We start from the raw sequence: 24,152 nt of genomic DNA on the forward strand, positions 1-24,152 counted from the left end.
TATTAAAAGAACATCATCAAATCAGTTAATTGGTAGACCAAATAGAGCAGTGTTTAGCAAAATCAACCCAATAGAAAAGATTAAGAACATAATCAAAATTGCAAAATACAACAAATATAGAAATGACATGCAGGTAAGATTTTACTCCAAATATATAATTTCCATAAATTTCTGCAACCTCTGCTGCTGTAGTTGTTCATGCAACAGCAGATTTTGAATTGCTGCCCATTCCAAACAAATTCTCAAATAACTTTGGGGCCATCGGAGGGAGGTTCATTGGCACTGGAGCCATGAAATTAGCTATCTTTTCATGAACGTTGTACCTAATAATTAGAAGCTCAAATTTAATAAATTCTCGAAATAAATACCATTTATATCTGAATGAAAATAGAAGATTACCTTATTTTCCGGCTCTTGGAAGCCCGACGATCGACAATTTTTCGCTTCTTCGGCTGTAGTTTTTTCAAGGCATAAAAAGCAGACTCTGCAAAATAACAAAGAAGCAGTATTAGCCTGAGCCGAATGGTCAAATTTCAAGTGCTTAAACTGCTTTCAAGGCTGTAATGATAATTTGTATAATGATTCATAATGGTCTTCTACATAACTAAAACCCAGCAGTAGATGCAAAAAAAAAATAATATGAACTTACCAGATGATGCTGGGTCACAAGATTCAAAGAATTCTTTTAGCAGTTGCTGATAAAATTCAGAGTCATCAATAAGTTCTGGATCTCCATCAACATTCCCATCCTGATTCTAACAAGAGAGAGAGAGAGAGGAGTAAAGATAATTCAAATTTATAAATTTAGGTCATGAATGCAGGTGTAACAGACCAAATGCATATATATATATATATATATAATATATATATATATATATATGCATGTAAATAGAGTCATGTATCAAAATAGTCATATATCAGTATTTACATGGGGTCATTTTAGTCCCAAAGTGCATAATTGTGCCAAACTAGTCCCCAAAATTTTTAATAATGGACCGAAGTAGTCCTCCATAAGGACTTGTTTCAGCTCATATTAAAAAAGTCTTGTACTAATTTGACACTTCTTAAACTTTGAGACTAAAACAAACCCGAGTAGACTATCTTAACACTTTTCTATATATATATCTTCTTCAAACATTTGCAATTGATACAATAATCTAGAGTTTTCAATTAAGGTTCCTGGAACAAATAGCAACCAAATAGATGGGAATCAAGTTTTAACAAGCACATTTAAGTACACGGCCTACAATGTCATACTAATAATATATTACAATACTGCCATGTTAAACCATTTATTACCGGTAACTTGAAGTGCTAATTCGGTGGTTCTTTAATAATAAATAACTAATAATAAAAGTAAGTGAGACTGCCTAGTGCTTATCTTAAATTTTCATAACCTATGCATAAAATAAACGATGATTAGTGAAAAACCTCTTCTGTTGTTTTTTCATTCACCGCAGGGACCTGCAGAATAAACATATAGCAATGAGAAGACTTGTGCTTCATATGAAGAAGTTTCCTAATTCGAGACTTTAGTCTTGATGAAGTTAAAATCTTACATTCCCAAAAACACCGACAGATGAACTCCGTAATTGCATCCGTTTGATCATTTGGTTAGGATCTCTCATATAGCCATCTATTTGGTCACTAACATTCTATACAGAATAACAACCAATAGAAGTTAGGCCAAGCAAAATAAAGGAAATGCTAAAGTATCGAGTAAATTGCCAGAATAGTCTGACTTTTTACATTTTAGTCTCAAATTCTATAAAATTGTCAAATTAGTCCTCCAAAATTTTTAATATGGGTTGGGAGGACAATTTCAGCCTCTCTTAAAAGATTTTAAAGACTAAAATGACACTTTTATATACTCCGGGACTAAAATAGACCACTACAAAAAGTCAGGGGTCCATTTTAACACTCTTCTCCTTAGATATCTTTGTATTCAGACTCTTCAAGCCTACTTTATTAAATGCATTCAATCTTCCTCTGAAAGCAGCTGCCCCAGTTGTGACCTGCATCTTTCTATGCCATTTGTCTATAGAGTTATTTCTGAAATCCTTTATTCTGCATTTTCAAAATATATATAGATCAGCACTTCAACATGAAACATATTAAAAGTAGCAACATCTACTGAAACGAAGTCACAACTTCTTCTCATCTCAAACTCAAGTCTAAGAGTTAAATTTAAAGATTCTTAAAGTAACTTCAAGAGAATTTGTAGCTAACTGCATAATGCAATGTTGATACATGTAATTTCCTAAATTATTTAAAAGAATTCTTACCCAGAAATTTCAAAAATTAACTATTCTTTCCAGCAAGAGAAGGGGATGGGAAAATGCTCTCAAATCTTTAGCTTAACTATCCAACCCACCTAACCCACAACCATCAAATTAAGCCTCCATTTTAAAGCTTGTAGCAGGCATTCAATCAAATATAGGCGCCTTTCATTACGATTTAAGTAAAGCAAGCCCAGAATGGGACCCACAAAAACATACAAAAAAATGTCAAAATGTGCAGCTTGCTAACCCTTAATTTAGTTAACATTTACTTCTTTTGATGCAAAAGCAATAAACAAATAGATCTCACTCAAAATAATAGCTTAAAATCATCAAAATTTAGTTTTTTCCAAGAAATCCAAAAAATAAATTATGCTAGAATCAAAACTTACACCGCAAAAGGAAAGCCAGACTGTAACAAAGTGAACAAAATCTCAATCACGCAAATGCACAAATGAGTTGTAAAAGGAGACTTGAACAAAACCATATTTGAAGAAGCAACTTAACAAAGTTTGAAAGAGAATCTTACTTTTATTGAAACATGAACTATGCTGTAGACCTCCATTTTACAATAAAACTCAACCCACACTTGGTAGTTTCTAAATATTTGTATAATATATAGATGGATAAGTAGCAATTTTTCAATCTTCAAATACCAAATTATGATCAATATTAACACTGCAGGCTACAGGCTCTTAAGAGATCCATAAATAGGAGATCCCACACATCAATTCCAAATATAGACTCTAAAAAAAATTAGGAATTTCGGATTTTTTATAAAATTGTACACTCCAAAATTAGGGCCAATTAGCTAAATGGGTATTAATACCTTATTTAACAAAAATAGCTTAATTCCTATGGATAAGTTTATTGGGAACCTAGTTAAGTTAATAAATGATCAAATTATTTAAGATAAATAAAACTTGCCAAATGATCAACCTAGTGGATTTAAATGATTGTGTGTGTGTGTGTGTTTATGATTTGGTTAATCCCCTGAATTTTAAACAATTTTAGTTGATTAAAAATGAATTGAATTTTTTTTTTTTAAGCTTGACGATTCAAATCAAAGTAGTATACAACACAATAATTCAATTTCTAGTGCTATTCCTTCCTACTAGTAGCCTTAATTACAACTTACAACTATATCAGGGCTCGCACCATTTTACCCCATCCAATGCCACCTCAACTTCTATAACCAAAACATATTACCGACAATCAGTCAATCCACAATGCCCACATAAAGTCCAAAAAACATGTCATTCCCTCACTTTCTATCTCTCAAGTTTCCTCTAAAAATAGAACAAATTGATAAAATGTTGAAAAGCCTTTGATCTTTAGCCTTGGTTGAATTGAAGACCTTACATCATTGATTTTTTTTAATATGACTAAGCTTGAATACCATCCATTGGGTTTTAATGTTTGATATGGCATGATATTTTTCCTATGTCCATCAAAAAACTTGGATTTCTTTTCACTGGCAACTATGTATGATCAAAAACACGGTAGCAACTCTTGAATCATTATTAGATGGTTGCTGTCATAGTTGCTTCAAAAATCTAAGTTTGTATGTGATTTTTATCTCTCAGGCCACTTAAGAAAAATGAGTTGAATGTCAGCACTATTTTCTTAAAAGATGATGAGAAATATGTAAAAAATGTAATTCTAGAGGAGGATAAAAAATTGATGTTGAAAAGAATACAAGCCAATAATCAAAGAGTAGGCAACTATGTTTGGCCTGACTTGGTCCAACTTGGCTTAAAACCCACCCTTTCATCATTCATTTTTGGTTTGACATGTGGCTTCTCCCCGCTCTCTCTATTGACATGAAAAAAAGCTAGAGAAAAAAACCAAGGTGTGAGAGCATAAAACCAATCAAAAGATCCATCAACTCATGTTCAACATTTTAAACTAGTATGGAATAGCTCAAAAAATCAATCAACTTTTAGTTGCCAAACTTGACCTCTAGTTCGCTATAAATTGGCTTGGTGTAATGAATTATAATGCACATTGATGTATTGAGAAGAGTGCATCATCATCAAAATCATTTGTTTTATACCAAATACTTGGATTCAGGTTTATAAATCATTATTTGCCATCCATTCGTATTGAATGTTGCCAGAGGTGTTAAACCTGCTATTTCTTAAATCAATTTGAGCCTCATAAATGGTAAGTTCCAACGAGGTATGTACATTCAAGCAATGTGCAAACACATTGAATGATTATATAAATAAAGTTGAAGAAGGCAATATTTGAAGCTGCTCTGCCTGTAAGACAAGGTCCTACAAACAACCCCATTGGTCTTGCTCCAACATCCAAACCTATTTCCATAGAGCCTTGGCTTTCCTCGCCCTTGAGATTCTCATCTTTGGGCCTTTCTCGAGATGTAAGCTCCAACCCAAATTGAACTAACATAAACGCTAAAAGCACAGCAAGTTAAATAACTTTTGCCTTGTCTGGTCTCTAGGGCGAATGTTTAAGTCGCACCACTTTTGGAATTCCCAAAATTAAGATTGTAAATCATAATATAACAGATGGATTAGGTTTTACCCTTTTAAATACCGCCTATTGCAACTTCAATAGATGCAAGGTCCAATTCAATCAACTCAAATTTGATACAAAGCTAAAAAATCCATTAAACCAAAACCATAACTTCTGAGCTTTCCTTGTCCTCATGATTGTAAGTCCAATTTATAGACAATGCCATGGATGGAAGGAATTACCCCAGGTCAAGCTCATGATAAAGAAAAGAACTTATAGCACATGGGCCTTCTCAACGAGATAGACCCAGCTTTTGACAAAGTTCATAACAACTTGAGGCTAGCAAATAAAAACTTGGGCCAACTTTCATGTTAATTATCTCATCAAACAAATACTAATTCAAGAAAAACATGCTTTCAAGCTTGCAAAAAAAACCACACATGTGCCTTAGGCACGCTTCTCTGAAACGAATTAAAACCAATTTATATTTACTCATCATATAATCGTTATATCATGCCTCTGAGTCTTTATTGTCATGTCATAGAACTTTTAAACCACAACAATCATTTTAATAGTGCATAAGTTTGACATCGATCTTATCTTCAACACATAGTTTCACCCCGGACTTACAATTGAGAGTAGGAAGCCCATGCTACTAATCAAGTTCCTTAAACATTATGCTTAATGCCCTTTAGGTAGGGCGAATTTGATCCAATGTTAGATCTTGGATGACAGTACCACAAAATCTTAATCAAATCCATCCACATTCCCCTTAACAATCCCTAACTTTAAGAAATTCAATTTTAATGCTAAATTATAAGCCTAAGATTGACACTAGTAACTAATTGAGATAGGTTTCTGATGATTGGAACAGGTCTTAATACATCAATAAGAAATTTCATACTCAAAATTAAAAACCTCACCATGGAAATTTAGTTAAAAAAACGATCTGCTTTAAGAAAAACTATTCTAGAGTTCTCGCACACAAGAAAGCTCAAGACATAATTGCTTTTCCCAACAATCAAGTATACATAATTGAAAATTATGTCTAGTGCCTCTACAATAAAAAAAGCACAAATAGAAGAAAAAATAAGCATAGCAACAACAACAAGCATTTCCCACTGTGGAAAATTAACTGCAATTCTTGACTTAGAAAAGGAACAAGCAGCCAAACTTCAACACAAAATCAAACAGCAACATATTTAATACCAAAACCAACATATAGTTTATAGAAGACAATCCATTCTCAATAGCAATCACCATAATGGGCATATTCACAAAAAAAAAAGAGTTAAATTATTCCTAGATCCCCATTCACGTACACACAAGGGGCAAAAAAAAATTCTAGAGGTCTAATACCAACAATAATGTTAAAATTCCCTTTGTCGTGAGTTATCTTAGATCTGCAACATGTATTTAAAATCCAACAAAAAAGTTATAAAATATCCATTCAACATATTAGTTTAATGGAAAGGCCTACGTTAAGTGGCTGTAATTGGTTCACGCAATTTGAAGGGAAGAGGAAAATTGGGTCATTTACATAGCAAGGACATAAGCAAAGAAATCCCACTTTTAAAGTTTTGGGATGAATAAGAACTCTTCAGTGATGCCCTGATTATGGAACACTATGACTTAGAAGATAAATGATGCATGAATGTTTCTCATTCAACAAAAGAAATATGGGATATAATAAATCATACTTCTAAAATTCATTTTGCTACACATTTACAAATTCAAGATCCAGATCCCATCTATAGCGAGGGACTATAGAAACTAAATAAAGTTTAATGTAATCAATCGAACTATTCATACGTTATTGGGCTACTCATAATAAAATTTAGAACTATAAACCTTTTATAGAAACTAATCACCCTCACCCCTCCCTTGATCAAGGGACTAGCCACCCATAATATATGATTACATCAACGAAATCATTTGTAGTATATAGTGATTCCCTGGACCAACGCCAAGAAGGAAAAGTAATTAAAGGAGGAGAAACTTCGCCTAACCTATAAAAATGCCTAAAAACCTACCCTCATCATCGATCCAAACCCACATGAGCAAGCCAACCATTTTTGAGGAGAAATTGCCCAATTAAAAAAGTTTGAAAATCATTAAGCACTCTTAGCTTAAGAAAAAAAAGAAAAACTTGATGTTGTTTCGTAATAATCTTGTTATAATATATATATATATATATATATATATATATATAGAGAGAGAGAGAGAGAGAGAGAGAGAGAGAGAGAGAGAGAATGTTGCTTCATTATAGGCTTGGTATAAAATAGAATGGCAAATACATTTAATGGACTAATTTTTTTATGCCTAAACGATGCATATAAGCCATTCCAAAAATAGATTATGATCATTATTAAGTTTTCTTTACTGGTTTCTTCAATTACCCACACTGGCATCAGAATTAAAATTCAGAACGGTTCTGCTTGGAATAAAAACTAGGGAAATTTACATACATAGCACACAATTCTTATGCGCATATCTCACACCTAAATATTCATACAATGAACTTTGGTACTTTAAACCTATGCATGAAGATCTGTATTTCACTTTTAAAAAATGTTAATAGTGCTATTTTTTATGTCATATTAAAGATTTGAGAACTATGTCTGTAAATATGAAAGTATAAGTGTGAGATATGTAAATACATAAAAATTGTGTGCTATTTATTTAAATGTCCCTAAAAGCAGATTTAGGAAAAAACATAAAATCTCAGCTAAAAGGTGGCAACTGAGCAATATCAACATACCTGTCATGTGATTTGTATATGCTTGACCATTCTTCATCTTTTTCTTCAGTTACATCTGAAGATAATCCGTCGTCCTTGCAGGAACCTTTACCATTTCCTTAAAGAGGAGAATGCATATCAAGGTAACTAAAATATCAAGCAAAACAACTTAAAATATCTAAGGAAACAAATCAAATACATTTTCTTTCTCCTCATTTCTCAGGAAAAAATCATCACGGTAAGAATTAATATAGATAAGATTTTGAGCTAAAAAGGTAGCAGACCTAGAACAGAAACCATGACTAGCATGCCAGGGTAACAGTATAAAATAAGGAAATGAAACCTGTGAAAATTAAATGCGGATTTAACAAAAATATGCCAAGAGAACCTAATCTGCAGATAGAAAAAGACTAGATTATGAAGCTATACTAGCAGCAGTAAAGAGTTAATTATACAAATGTCATATGCTTTAAAGATAATAGCAGACATTGAAGTTCCATGATGAAGGACTTGAAAATGATACGAATGATAAAGTGTGATGCTACTAGATTACAGAAGAGGTAGCGGTTAGAACTATTGAGAATAATGTTATCAAAATCAATTTAAGCTGGTCCCAAAATCAATCCCTTCGCCTCTTACCCCAACTTAATAACCCTTATCATAACCTTACAAAACTGGGAAAAAGAAGTTTGAGAGGGTGTTGCAATTTCCGACCAAAATAACTGAATGCCGTTCCATATAAGATTTCATACAGTGTGCATGACTTGGCATTTTTGTTTCCAAAAGATATTAACCTAATAAAGAAAAGAGCATATCAATGATATTAAAGAAATTAAATATAAATATATGTGTGTGTGTGTAAGGTTAAAAAAAATAAAAACAAATACTTCATTTGCGTTGTCCAACTAGAAACCCACTGAAGAGGAAAGATACAACAACAACAAGTCTTTACCCCAACAAGTATTTTTCTCCATTGTGTCCTATTGAGTGTCATACTTTCATTTAATTTTAATAAATAATTAAGATCATTTTTCCATTTTTCATACAATATGCCCAAGTCTAAAAAGAAGAAAGATAGAATAGATTTTTTTCCCAATTTATGCACCTTATGGAATAAAAAACAAAATCTTTTACCCTCCAAAGTGTTGACACCTTGAATGCTCTAATCAGAATAAAAAATCTATCATAATAAATAATCATAGTTTTGATCTGTAGTGGGAAGATATTTATATGTGTGAATAAAAAACATATCATAATATCAATAGTTGATGATAAAATTAGAACTAAGGTGCTAGAAGGGACAGAAATATCAGTCAATAGTCCCTGGAGAGAATCTAAATTTGGTGACAAATATTTGGAACATACTTGAACAACTGAGAAAGGATCTTCCACCAAAGGCATTGGAGGATTAATACGTGTTTAGGGTTAAAGAACTCAAATAATTTATGCCAAAAAAAAATGACAAGATGAATTGATACCAAAATTAACCCAAACAATAACTAAAAAATATTATTACTGAAAAACCAATAGATGATAATAACGAACACACATGAAAGGGGAAATAAAAACAGATTCAAACTAGGTTGGGTCTCGAGTGGTGGTGAAGATCGGCAAGGAGTTGGAAGTAGGCGGGGTGGTTGACTAGATGGTCGGCCAGCAAAATACAACAGTATAGCGATCTCTCGGGTTCCAGACAACAAGCATGAAGAGGATAACAATGTGGAACAGCTAACCTGGAAAATGATAGCAAGTGGGAAAGGGGTAGAGCACAGGTTCTCGAGCGGCCGTGTGTGGGAAGGGAAGGAGAGATGGTTGGGGAGGCTGAATGGCTGAAACAACAGGAAAACATTCGGGAATGGTCGTTCTCGTCTTCGACGGCGAGGAGAAATGGAGGCAACGATGGAAAATGCGTGGACTGCAGGACGACAAAAGGATGGTCGTTCGGGGTGGTGGTAGCGAAGGTAGACGGATGGAATTGAAAAATTGCAGTGAAAAAAAAAATAGCAACAACTGCTTTCCCTAAAGACTGCAGCAGGGATGAAGCAGCCATAGTGATGTGGGGAGGATGTAGAAGGGGAAATAGAAGATAATCACCAACTTGAGAAAGAGATATAGCCTGAGCACTACTTAAACTCTTGGATATGGCCCTCGAAGAGAGAAATAGGCATGGAGCTATGTTGAATAGAAACACAATAAATACCTCCTTCCAAATCCTAATATATCACATATATAGAAAAGAACTAAAAATGAATGAAAGATAATAAGTAAAAAAACATAAAAAAGAAAAATATGATTGTTTCGGTTCGTCTCTTGCGATAAGAATCCCACGGTACTAAAGCAGCGCCCGTCTCCCGCGATAATATATCCCGCGGTACTGTAGCAGCTACAGTACTATGGAAATATTTGTACGAGAAGCTCTCGTATCAATCTTCCGGGGTTGGGGAATGTTCAACCACATCTGTCGAAGCTACTATCTCCTCATCACATGTGTTAGGTCGGCTACATTGAAGATGGTGGAAACGTTGTAATCTCCTGATAAGTCAATCTTGTTAGCATTGATATTCCAAAACACATCTTAATAGAATAATTATCCATCTTGTTTTGACACAAGCATAACTGGAAATATACATGGAAGGGTGTTCTCACGAACTAAACCTCAAGCCATTAAATCTCTAATTGGCTTCTTCCACTCCTTGTACTCGTCCAAGTGAGTATCTGATAAATAAGGAGGAATTAATTATCGAATGAAATCTATGGCAGACTGGACCGCACTGAAGTATATAAATAGTCTGAAGATATTTCTTCTTTTTCTCGGAAAGGACATGGATCACAACATAGGATGTTCTTTTCCCCAAAAATCTTAAGGCAATTTCCTCCGTTATAGTTCATCTATTCTGTCTGATCATTTGTCGATGGGTATATTGTTGAACTGATTTTACTGCCCAAAAAAACTCTATATGGTCTTTCTGAAATAACTCAAAAGTCATTCACCTCTGATATGTTGGACCTCTTTCAATAGGGGCAAATCAGAAAGTAGTCTGTATATTTGAAAAGTCTAAATTTCTCTTATGTGGGGTTGTCATTCATCTGCTGTTGATTCCCCAAACGCACGAGTCTTTTCAACTTTCAATGTCAGCCTTGTTGATGCTTCTCTCAACTCTTGCAAAACGGTAATTTGAGGCACCTCAGCCTCATATACTACATGAACGCCCATTACCTCGAACTCACCCTCTTCTCAAACTATTGCTACTTCACTTGGAGTCATTGACTTCTTTTCTCATAGATTGGAAGTTGGTAATCTGTCTACTCATTCTTCCCGTAGTTCTTCCCAGCCTGCTAGGGGTGTAAACAAGCAAAGCTTGAGCGAGCTCAGGCTCGATTCGTGTTCAGCTGTTAAAAAAATATCATTGTTCGTGTTCGGCGCTTTTATGTATCGAAAAAAAATTGTTTGTGTTAGGCTCATTTGCCTAGCAAGTCGAACAAGAGTTGTTTGCGAACAACAAACCGTTTTGAAAGCCTTAATCATGCAGCTGTAAGATATTTAAGGGTAGGACCGAAATTTATATATACTATTTATATTAAAATATTCATTTAAATATAATTTAATATATAATTATATTTTTTTAATTAATAATTTTAATTGATTATAAATATTATAGCTTTGTAGTCAATTAAATTATTTAAAAAATAATACTCATCAAAACAGGCCGAACATGAATGAACAAAAATTTGTTTGTATTTGACTCATTTATATATCCAACGTAAAAAATTTTTTTTTACGACTCCTTTCCTTTGCAAATAAATCAAACTTGAGCTACTTAAAGAGTCGAACACGAGTTGTTCATGAACAACAAGTTGTTTTGACAACCGAACGAGCCAGGATTTATGCCTGTTGTTCTTCCCAGCCGGTTTCCAGCAGCTAATTCCCCCCACCACAAACGAGCATACTGCTGACTGATCTTTCTGGCAAGTGTTTCCAGCAAGCCCAATGATGTGTGAAAAGATTGTATGATTTTCTTTATATTTTGCACATATTTTTGAATGAAATTGCACTTTAAAGAAATGTATTTGTATGTTTTTCTTGAAGGTATAACAGGTATTATGAGTGTAATAAAGTGGAATAAACATTGAGCAAAAATGAGAAAATTTAAAGAAAAAACAGTTTGTGAAGGTTGAGGCCATGGTGCCAAGTACTGGGCGCCTAGGCGCCAGCTAGACATGTAACCCGAGAGATTGGCACTCAGACGTCAACCATTGGGGCACCATGGCCCCAACTATGAAAACAAGGCCATGGCCCCAGCTCTGAAGACAAAGCTATGGCGCCAGATCAGTGTGGTGCCTAGACGCCAACCATTGGGCGCCATAGCCCCAATCTTGAAGGCCAAGGCCATGGCGCCATAATAGAGCGGCGCCTAGGCGTTAGTACACATTTTTTAATTTCTTTATATTTTGCACATATTTTTGAATGAAATTACATTTTAAAGAAATGTATTTGTATGTTTTTCTTGAAGGTATAACAGGTATTAGGAGTGGAATAAAGTGGAAGAAACATGGAGCCAAAATGAGAAAATTTAAAGAAAAAACAGTTTGTGAAGGCTGGGGCCATGGCGCTAAGTACTGGGCGCCTAGGAGCCTAGGCGCCATCCAGACATGTAACCCGAGAGATTGGCGCTTAGACGTCAACCATTGGGCACCATGACCCCAGCTCTGAAGACAAGGCCATGGCCTCAGCTCTGAAGACAAGGCTATGGCGCCAGATCAGTGTGTTGCCTAGGCGCCCAACCAGCACATTGCAACCCGAGAGATTGGCGCCACTGGGCGCCATGGCCCCAATCTTGAAGGTCAAGGCCATGGCGCCAGAATAGAGCGGCGCCTAAACGCTAGTACCAAATTTTGCAGGTCTTTGGGCAGTTCGAGCCATCTGTTCGTGGCAATTCTTGGGCGAATCGAGGCAATTTTAAGGAGTTATCAAGAGGACCATACATGAGGGGATTGCAGAGGAGGCTGAAGGAAAAACTTTAGAGCATCATTAGGGTTAAAGAGGGAGTCTTAGAAGAGATTTTCCTCCATTATTCTGAGAGTTCATAGGCTTGTTCTAGGCTTGTGAAAGCAAGTAGATGGGAGTGAATTGTTGTGTTTGTGAGTGCTTGGGCAAAGAGTTTACAAGAGAAAAGCAAGGGCTTGAGTGGAGCATTCTCAAGGGAAATTGAAGGAGAGAGATAAACGTATTTGAGTTTTGGGTTTGTGATTTTCTGAAACACTTTTATGTTAAATCTCTTAATACCAATGCATTCTTGTTGTGTTTTATCCATGTTTTCTAAGTAAATTTTCTTGCTTTTCCTTGTGGCAATGTGGTAGATGTGTATGAATATGGGTTTGAATGCTGAAATAGTTTTTATTCGATAACTGTGATGATTTCCTTTTGCACTTAGTTTACTTTTTAATTTAGTCAATTGATCTGTTAAAATGTGTTATGAACCTGTAATTACTAGGAAGAGCAACGACATGAACAACTAGAAAAATCATGTTGAACTATTGGGTATGAATCAATACACTGTAGAGAGATGCAAATAAATAAGGAGATAATTTCATTAGGTTCCCTTTAAACACTCCTATGTTTCGGCAGTTATCCAAAGGCTCAACTATTATCTGGATCTTTCTAAATAAGGAGTTTTTTGAAATTTCATTATTTTAACAAAGACCTTGATGATGTTCGGAGTTGTATCCGGTCGAGATCCCCTTCCTTCCACTTGTGCTTCTTTCACAGAAATTTGACGTGAAAAAAGCTGGAGAATTGTCATGTTCGACAATTCCAATTCAGCTGAATTATCTGCTTTGGCCACTAATAGTATTCAACATTCATCAAAACCTCCTCGAGCCACTGAGTCCACTTGTGATTACTGTCACAAACTCAACCGTACTCGAGAAAAGTGTTTGAAACTCTATGAAAAACCAGCATACAGACCTTCAACCAAATCATCCTTTGTTAAGGGTCCCACTACTACGGCATTTGAATCTACTACAACACAACCAATAGTCAATCAGAACACTTTGAAATGACCAGACTCTCTTAAAAGTCATATGGAACAATTAATCAAGCTGCTCAAATCGAATCAATTGATTTCCGGCCTATCAACCTCTGACTTCCGTCAAGATATCATCTCTATGGTATTTCTTTTTTTAGTACATGAATCATTGATTCAGGTGTCACAGACTACATGATTGGATGCTCTCAAGCTTTCTCAACATATTATCCATGCTCTAGGGAATATACAGTTAAAATTGACGATGGTTCTTGTAACTCTATTATTGGTAAATAGTCGATTATGTTAGCAACTGATCTAACTCGGGAACTGTGTTATGTTTCCCTCTGTTGAAGTGTAACCTGTTATCAGTTAGTAAATTAACACATGACATGGATTGTGTTGCTAATCTGTGAAGCTCCCTGATTACGTATCATGTTCTGTGAATTATGTCTGTCGGTCTCTGCTCCTCTCTAGTTGTATTGTGATAATAAACCCTCTATTAGCATCACACATGATTCAGTCCAGCGTGATAGCGCTAAGCATGTAGAGATTGACCAACACTTCTTTAAGGGAAAACTTGATTCAAGAAAGATTGTATTCCATTTGTTCCATCCAATGATCAATTAACATATATCCTCACCAAAAATCTTCCTCAGTTGTTATTTGATAACTTCAAATCCAAGTTGAGTATGATGCACATCTATGCTTCAACTTGAGGGGGAGTATTATAATTATTAGCCCAATTAATACTGGAGTTATTATTAGGCTTTATTTGCATTCTTTATTTGCTCTATTTCCATATTTATGTATTTTTGAATTTAAGCCTTTTCTTTTATGTTTCTTGTAATGTGTATTTATACCCCGCTTCTCTATCAAAGAAAGATTTAATACTCTACTCTCACAAGTTCACAAATTGTGATATTTTGAAGTCAATTCTTAAATGGGCATAGGAATGAATGGTGGTAATACTAATGCATTGATTATCTAGCTACATATTTCCATACATGAGATATAGTATGCTTTATGTACATGCTTGCAAAAAATATGACATAATACACTTTAGTATGAATTGCCATACATGATACATTATACATCTCATGTAAAAATGACATATTTCAATAGGATGAACTACAAGAATTTATAGCATTTTATTTTCACTAATTAAATTTTGCATGAGGCCCATGTGACATTGGATTTTATGCTCATCCTATGGGTTATTGACTTTAGAGAAGGGTAAGAGCACGAGAAATATATGCTGGATCTATGAGGAATAAATTTCAGATGATATTGTCTTGATTGAAATGATTTATTTTATAATCATAATTCATAGTTTAACATTTGTTCATATTGAGCTTTTTCTTGTCATATTGCACCTGCATGTGATTGATTTCAGGAAATAATAAAGAGCCTGGAGGATCTAATGACAAATACCTTTTAGGTGATTATATTTTGATTTAAATATTCCCTTTTATAATCATAATTTACAGTATAGCTTTTGCTCATACTGAGCTTTATGCTCATCATATTGTAAACGCATGTGGTACTGATTTTAACATGGGGCAAAAAGCAGGTAAAATGGATGGTGGATCTACAGAGGAATACCTTTAAGGTGAGATTGTTTTGATGTAACTGTTCTCTTTTACAATCAAAACTCATAGTATAATTTTTGGAGGATGCACTTCAAAATGATCACAAAATTAAAAATATGATCCTTTGGATTTAACATTGCAATTACTATCAATTGAACCTTTGGTTTCTTTTATCCGCTACAAACCATTCAATAATAGTTTAGGCGGCTCTGTGTGTGAATGAATTTATGAAATTATCTAATTGATCCTGATTTTTAAGAGGATCTACATTGTAGAAAAGAATTTAAATAATGTATAATAAATGATTTAATGTTGTTCTCCTCGAGTACTGCATCCCAACTTACTTTAATCAAGGGATTGTTTTGAATTGGGTTATGACACACCTTGAAACAATATTAGAGAAATCCAGCATTTGGATTATTTCCTAAAGCATGCTTGAGCAGCAAGAGGAGATAGGTGCAATGGTAGCTAACAAGCCCAAGTACTGCCAAATCAATGCCATTAATGATCTAGGGATCACATATAAGTAATAAATAAGATCGCCTCAAATCATGATTTAGACATCAAATCAAGGAAAGTCAGATAGTACTGGCATTTTATGCATTCAATTTTTATAAGAAGATTGTCGATGGCAGTGGTTCTTGAATCACACCGTTCAGATAAAAAAAGTTGTCATCATGCCATCAAAGGTGCAATCAAATTGCTTATCAAACAACATAAAACAAAGATTAAAGCTCCAAAAGCTGAAATGTTGGATCCAATTTTATGCTGCTAAAGATAAGGATGAAATTAAATCTTTTCACTTATTTCAATAACTTTGTATCAGAATTTCAATTCAAATTAGGAAAATTATCGCTGGAATTTTCTTTTAAATTGGGGCTTATCTATTTTGTTAAGATAGAAAAATTTTCCTTTGTGGATTTTAAGCAATGATTAAATCTTGACACTGCTACTTTTGCCATTTATAGGTGTGTTTTTCTGTAGAAAGATCAATCTAAAATTAGTAAAAAGAAAACAATCTTAATTAAATATTCTTTTTCTTCCTATTTTGTATTGAAATTCATAGCCAACTTTCTGCTCTTATTGCAAGGAAAAGTACACCCCCTGCTATCACTCATCTTTGTAGCTTGTTTTTGTCATCTTGCTGACTGTTTTTGTTGTTAATTTGTTGCAAGGTTGTTTGCAAATTCCAAGAAAAAATCCAAATAACTTACACAAAAGAATTGACAGGTTCTATAGTGGGAAAGTAAAGTCCACAATAAGTTGGGAACCAAAGCCGGAGAGGAAATCTATCAATAACATGGAAAATTTGATTAAGAAGATTGGCCCACATATCAAAGTAAGAGAGCAAAATCTCTTTAGTGCACGATACAAACTAAGAAGAGAGGCAAATGCGACAGAGTCGAGTACTAATCTGAAGAAAAATATCTATCAAAAGGTAATTTACGGGATATTCAAGCAGTTGATATATTAAGATTTCTGTCGAACCGGATATGTAGAAGATCAATGGAAGAAGTTAGAAAAGTTTGAGGTAATGTCTAAAACAATTTGTGCGAGCAAAACAGTATGGAATTCTGACATTAGTCGAGTAGTTTGAAAGTAAACCTTGCAAATGTACAAGCTTTGATGAAGTTACACCTTGGCATTTTATTCGCAAATTACAAATCACTGATCCATTCAAGGCAATATGATGGCATGGCCATAAAGTGCAAGAATCAAATAGAAAAATGAAAGCACTAAAACCATTGAATCATTAAAGTAATGATCATCTTCTCAAAAAACAAAAAGGGCACAACAAGAACATTTATTCACCAAAACATGCTTATACGTCTAAAGCAAAACAAAATAAGAAAAATAAATAATTATTATTAGATATCAAATCTGAGAAAATTAATAAAAGAGGCGCCATTAAATCTTCCTTAAAAAGTGGAAGAAAGTTGAAGAAGGAAAAATGATTGTTGCTGTAAAAGAAAACATTATGCTTTTTTCTGCAGACAATGCAAACTCATCCAAACTTTTTATGGTTATGTCGAAAAATAAAGTGGTGGGATAATCCTCCAATACAGACTTCAGGAAGAATTATTCACTATGAAGATCAAGGTTGAGCAAGAAATTATCGATGAAATCAACAACACCAATGGCCATAATAATCTCATTTTTGCCACTTATTGGGGTTGAATACCGTACCTAGCCCATTAGGTTGGATTCCAAATGGGTCTTCAGATGAAAATTGACCACAAATGCTTGTCAAAGTTTGCAATCACCAAAGAAGACATTAAGAAGACTATGATATTAATGTGTTATTTATGATATAATAAATTTAATAAAGGTTGCTAATAGAATTATAAATTTTAGTAATATTTAATCAAATAAAATTAAATGCAAAAGCATTAATTTAATAAATAAATTAATAAAAAAAATTAATATTAATTAATTTAAATTATTAATTTAAATAAATTTGACTACATAGAAATTATTTGTTTATATAATTTCATAACTTGCTAATTCAATATTAATTATAAAGTTACTTGACACACGCAATAATTTAACTAAGCTAACTAAGTTAGAAATGTGCTAAATAGACATGATAAAATGTAATATTCAAAAAGTTGAAATAAAATTTTTATTTACTAAAATAAGTAAACGGACAGTGTTTTAAGATTTAACGATCTCAGAATTTATTAAATTTGGATTTACAGAATTTACTAAACCTTACTCGCCAATAATATAATTGTGGTAAATTCTTTAGCAAATAAAAAAGGTAGTAGAACCCAAAAAAGTGCATTTCTAGCAAATTTGTAAATGACCCCCCATGAATTTACTAATCCACAAGTTCACCAATCCCGCCCTCATATAAATAATTTACTAGGCTTTTTTATTACTACGTGCATCAATTTGGTGCACTAACAAGTTGTCTCATGCACCATGCAAGAATAGGTGCAACAAAATAATTTTATACAGCTTGAAATAATAACATGAAAGATATATGATCATCATACAATTCTGTTTTCTCCAACCCTGCGAAAGTTAAAACAGATTAAAAGAACTTTTAAGAGGAATGGATAGCATTATGGGAGGGTTTATGTTGAAATACAACATTTTCATGATAATAGAGAAAAAAGTCAACCCAGGAGCCTTAAATCTCCATCAAAAACTTGCATTTCTAATTGAAAAGAGTAAAATCTAGATTTTTGCTAGGTGATCTTTAAAGCTGAAGGAACCAACAACTATCTGAGATGATATAGTGATATAGTAACCGCACCTTGAGTAATAGAGTGGTTATTCTCAAGTAAAGCCTGAGAAATGCGTAAAGAAAAAGAAAAAAAAATCAATCCAAATTACCAGTAAAAGGGCATGCATAGAAATCTGCCTTTTAGCTATAAATTCACCGCAAGAAAAAATTGACATATCAGACATACCTCCTGTAGCTCCAACAGGGAATTTAAAGTCTGCTTAGATGAAGATATCAGTTCTAAAAAACTTTCATCAGCTGTCGTATCTGAATTGCAAAAATATGACTTAACAGGTTCCTGAAATACATATTACAAAAAATTAATTAAATAACGGAAAATCTTTATACAAGTACAGGATGCTTGATGTTTATTTAGGCAAACCTGTGGAAGTTTATTGGAGGCTGAAAATGATTTCTGCAGCAAGAACCTAAACTCTAATGTCTTATCCCAAAGAGCCTTCAAAAAATATGGTAAGTTTGAAAAGCAAAGTTATGCAATGTGTTGGTTTGAAAGCAGGAAATGAAAGTTTGCTAACAGAATAACACAAACTTCAGTACCAGAAGAATCATGAAAAAAAAAAATTATCAAAACATATAAGAATATTGCAAGAAATTTGAAAATCATAATACATAATGGATTTAAGATCGCAGTAAAATAAGGTTTGTTTTGCAATGTGTTGGTTGTGTTTCTTTTAAAAAGGTTGTCATTCCACGTATATGATATGGTTGGCAAACAAAAAAAAAGAGAAAGTTAAATACCTAATGGGACTATATGTATTTCATTTATTTTAAAAACTTCATAGCTCATTTCAAATGTTTAGGAATACTATAGAACATTTGTCAAACTTCTAGATTATTTGCAACCAACACTTTTCAACTTTTAATATCTACTAATATGCTCTAATCAGTCATTCATCATATCTACAAACAGAATAAATGTTTAAGTCTATGTAATGCCTTAATTTTTTGCACTAATCCGTGATCATTGATGCACCACGATAATAGAGTTGAGCCAAGTTAGCCAAACTACTCACCACAAGTTTGGTGAAACCTCTTCTTAGTCGGCTAAAGGGATGTCCTATTCGACAATGTTTTCATAATTTGAGAATCATAGTACAGCATGGATTTAAGATCACAGTAAAATAAGGTTTGTTTGGCAATGTGTTCGTTGTGTTTCTTTTAAAAAAGTTGTCATTCCACATTTTTATGATATGGTTGGCAAACGAAAAAAATATAGTTAAATACTTAATGGGACTATATGTATTTCATTTATTTTAAAAACTTCATAGCACATTTCAAATGCTTAGGAAAACGATAGAACATTTGTCAAACTTCTACATTATTTGCAAACAACACTTTTCAACATTTAATATCTACTAATATGATCTAATCATTCATTCATCATATCTACAAATAGATTAAATGTTTAAGTCTATGTAATACCTTAATTTTTTGCACTAATCCGTGATCATTAACACACCATGATAATAAAGTTGAGCCAAGTTAGCCAAAATCCTGCTCACCACAAGTTTGGTGAAACCTCTTCTTAGTCGGATAGAGGGATGCCTATTCGACAATGTTTTCGGGCCTTGTCAGCCCGCCTTAGCACTCCGCTACACCCGCCGCCCCCCCCCCCCTCCCCCCACCGCAACATCCCGTTTTTGAGCTAAAAGATTGTGGGAACCTTGTACATTTCGTCTTGATCCTATTGGGAGACAAAAGGACAAAGTAACAAAGTCAAAATACCTTAATATTTCCTAGTGATTGTATGGATTCTCCCTCCCTCTCATACTACTAATATGCCAAAAAAAAAATCATGTGAAACTTTCGAGTCAATTTATACTCATTTTAGAAATATTTTTAAATATATCCACAACCATGACTAATTAAAAGTTCACAAGCATTTAATCAACAATACAACAGCAACAAACCCTTATCCCACTAAGTGGGAATCCTTTTTCTCCATTATGTCAAATTGAGTGTCATATTTTCATTTAATTATAATAAATTAAGATAATTTTTTATAACATATGCCCAACTCTTTTTAGGTCTACTTTGCCTTTCTTAACATAATTAGAATCTTTCGAGTCAATTTATACTCATTTTAGAAATATTTTTAAAAATATTCATAACCATGACTAATTAAGAGTTCACAAGCATTTCATCAACAATAAAACAACAACAAACCTTTATCCCACTAAGTGGGGTGGGCTATAAGAATCCATTTTCTCCATTATGTCCAATTAAGTGTCATATTTTCATTTAATTATAATAAATTAAGATTACTTTTTTATAACATATGCCCAACTCTTTTTAGGTCTACTTCTGCTTTTCTTAACATAATTAGAATATAAAACATCTACTCTCCTAACAGGATCTTCAGATAGTCGATATTTAATGTTAACAAACCATCTAAGATGAGCATTTCAACTATATAAGAATGGAAATAGACATAAGAAAAAAAATCAAAATAAGTTAGAACTAATCGAGTAAGTGACAAAAAATGAGAGAAAAGAGAATATAAAATATAAAAAAAACAAAATAATTATGCAGGTCACTACATAGGATTGCGGAAAAGAGCGAGAAAATAAAAAATAATTACACTAAATACTAGCCAAGGCATGTCAAGATCAGTACTTTTTGATTCTTTACGGCTTCACCTTTAATGACATCTTCATCCTTGTGACGCCGCAAATTCTTCAAAAGATCTCTAGATGGCAAATCATGACAAAGATTACTAAAAATAGGATAAACTTTAGAAAGAAAAAAAAACTTTTGTAAAGAATGTTAAATTGAACATTCGTAGAAAGAAGGAAATATCTACTTTGGTAAATGTAAATATGGAAAAAAATGCTATAAAAACCTTCTTATCGAGCGATATCCATAATATTACACTATAAGCACTACAATGGAAATTTTGGTTGGAGCAATTATACAAAGAAACAATTCCATATTCTAATAGTTATTTAATTTGACGTAACCCAAAGAATAATATTAGTAGTTGGTGTTTATAAAACAGAAGTGATTTAATATCTAAAGAAAAGAACAACAAGATTTTCAGGTACAAGTGTAAGCAATCAAAACACAAAACGATAAATATTTGAATAATATTTTAGACCATATGATAGTTATGAGGCATAAAACTTTAGTTGAAACAACCAAACAACGCCAAAAGAACCAACAATCTTTCATAAAAAGAAAAAACTATAAAATGAAATGTACCTTCTTAGAAAGGAAGGAAGATTTGATGTCATTCAACAAACATAGAAAAATAAAACAAAATCAAAAGTTGATCACACACATGAAAACCAAAATTAGAATCTTTCACCATCTCTTCATCTTGGAAGCGTTGCAAAACTCCTAATTTCAACTACTTCTTCTTAAAAACAAATTGAGTGCATGCAAATTAGAGCTCGAAACATAAACTAATAATTAGCATTACCAAAAGAGCCAATAATGCACGTGAACTATCTTTATATACAACTTTACCAACCATCCATATTTGATATAAACTATAATACTAACAAAATGTTTGACAGGTGCATCATCATCATCATCATCATCGCCACCCTCGGAATCAAAACATTAGGCCAAAACTAAACTATATGACTTCGACTATAAAATTCCTCCTCCAATTATTCCTGGTGATTGTTAAAATAAATAAGATAATAAAATTTGAAAGTTTTGTACACAATTTCTAATCATATTAACTTTGGTCTCACTTTGATTAGAAAATCCTTTCACATTAATTTTATCCCCTTATTTTGTTTGATGCAGCTTCTCATTGAAACAAATTAGTTACATTGTTACCAACAAAATCATCAATAATTATTACTCCCCCTGACTATAAAATTTATATTTTATTGTTCAATCCCTTCATAGTCCTACCAAACTACCATAAGGACCACATCAACTTCACACTTGTCTGGTTTCCCATTAAGAGTGACAGTTGCTTGTTAAAAACATGGTTAAGAAAACCACTTTGTTCAAATATTATGGCCAGTAACCATGATTAATGAGCTAAATAAGCATAAAATAAGTGGGTATAATAATTGCTCCCTTACATGTAATAAAAGTAGAAAAATGCATCATCTATTTATTGCAAATTCAGCAATCAAATGGTAACTGAATGAGGTAGAAAAATATTTATTAAAAAATATCTGACATTAAATTCGTGCAAATAGTAATGGTCACCAGTTTGCACCCACATTACCTCGTGTTCTATAATGGAATTCATTAAGCAAGCATTAAGCACTCAATTGTTCTATCATCTGGAATAAGACCCTTATTAACAACATGAAATGTTCAATAGTAACCTATAAAAAATAATATTTTTGTACTAAGAGCAATAATCAATAATGAAAAGAACATCATATCAAAAACAGATACTAATCATTGAATGAACAAAGAACACTTGATCAGTTTCAAATAATTTCTTTCATTGTGCAAATAAAACTATATAATAGATATAGTAATTGCTTTACAAAGATTAAGTCTTACTGTTCCTTGCTGCGCAGAGCTTGATACTCTATCTCGAGCACTTCCATTTCTGCATCCCTTTGCACAGCACTTCTTTCATTGTCTTCTCCTTCCTCCTATACCATGATAAAAAGTGAAATGCCAAGCTGCGAAAAGAAAAAATTAAAACAAGGATGAAAACACTGCAAACATACCACATTGTTCTCTTCATCGTCCTCAGCTTCGGAGTCCATTCCACTATCGTCTTTTTCATCTTGCTCGGACTGATCCAAAGTTAGCTCCATCTCCATCTCTGAATCTTTATCAGATCCAATTTCATTTTCACTGTATTCATCTGATTCTAAACTACTTATACTCGCTTCATCACTTCTCTTAGAACACTTAGAACGCCTGGAAGTGGATCCCATCTTGCCAATGAAGCTGAGGAACAAAATATCAACTTAATTGTTTGGTTTAATGTCATGTGGATAGTAATGTTATTTAAATGATAATATCATTTAAACAACAGTTTAATTTATCAAATCCAATTCTTTGGCGTAAAATTGCCTTATTTAAACTGTTTGAAGTTATCTAAATGATCAATGGTGATTATGATTTTTCCAGTTTTTTATCTTAATCAGCCAAACAGCTAACATCAGCTATAATTACAGGTGTTAACCAGCCAAAATATCCAAACATTACTAGCATAAAAATTTATAAGCAATGCATCTAAATAACAAGTATAATTCAGATACCGGTTGGTAGCAGGATTTAACATAAATCCTGCAGAACAGCAACAATTACAACTTCAGGATCTTTAATCCCGTTTCTCCTCCGTTTTGCCTAAAATCACGATTTAATTAAATACAGTTGGAAGATGGACTTATGAAATTTAGAAGAGCTGAAGGCGCGAATGGGGGTGGAAGGATGGGGGAGAAAGACAACGGTTACCTTCCTCAATGGTTTCGGGAAGAAGCGGAGCAGAAGGACGAGAAAAAGGTGAGTTTGGGAGGTCTTCCCTGTCACGACTGTATCGCAATGGTTCCAGCCGCCAGAGGGGAGAGGGGAGGCTAGGGTTTCGGGTTGCGGGTACGAGAGATTTTTTTATTTGTTAATTTCAATTAGTTTAATTAAAACATAGTTAATAATTAAGCAAATCACAAATAATCTATATATAGCATAAATTATAAATTAAATTTTAATTAGTTTAATAAAAATTTAATTAAATATTAAGAAATTTAATAAATAACCAATCAATTATTGAATGTTAAATTATTGCTTAATGAATATTTAGTTAAATCAATTTTTATTAACTATTATTTAATCCACTAACAAGTTAATTATTCGATT

General features: G+C 33.1%; 2 protein-coding genes across 3 annotated transcripts in view; one reads left to right on the plus strand and one right to left on the minus strand.

Moving 5' to 3' along the window:
* Positions 1-16,879, plus strand: part of LOC110023063 (cationic amino acid transporter 9, chloroplastic) — an 84,939-nt gene extending 68,060 nt beyond the window's left edge. Inside the window, exon 9 of the mRNA XM_020722279.1 lies at positions 16,288-16,879. The gene's annotated coding sequence lies outside the window, so the exon portion shown is untranslated. The remainder of the gene's footprint in view (positions 1-16,287) is intronic.
* Positions 1-23,939, minus strand: LOC110023064 (putative uncharacterized protein DDB_G0270496). 2 transcript variants are annotated; one of them, XM_020722281.1, is made up of 14 exons: positions 23,690-23,939; positions 23,018-23,243; positions 22,845-22,939; positions 20,982-21,054; positions 18,727-18,801; positions 18,532-18,642; positions 18,375-18,408; positions 7,519-7,615; positions 1,965-2,067; positions 1,560-1,655; positions 1,432-1,464; positions 650-749; positions 400-484; positions 1-323 (listed from the first exon to the last, which is right to left on the minus strand). In XM_020722281.1, the coding sequence occupies exons 2-14, from the start codon at positions 23,228-23,230 to the stop codon at positions 197-199; spliced, it is 1,242 nt and encodes a 413-aa protein (XP_020577940.1). In that variant the 5' UTR covers positions 23,231-23,243; positions 23,690-23,939; the 3' UTR covers positions 1-196. The 2 variants fall into 2 exon arrangements, with proteins under 2 accessions (XP_020577940.1, XP_020577939.1); XM_020722280.1 differs by having other exon boundaries at positions 650-755; positions 23,690-23,938.
* Positions 23,940-24,152: the final 213 nt, after the last annotated feature.

The sequence above is a fragment of the Phalaenopsis equestris genome, unplaced genomic scaffold (assembly GCF_001263595.1).
Source record: "Phalaenopsis equestris unplaced genomic scaffold, ASM126359v1 Scaffold000209, whole genome shotgun sequence".
Taxonomy (NCBI): Eukaryota; Viridiplantae; Streptophyta; class Magnoliopsida; order Asparagales; family Orchidaceae; genus Phalaenopsis; species Phalaenopsis equestris.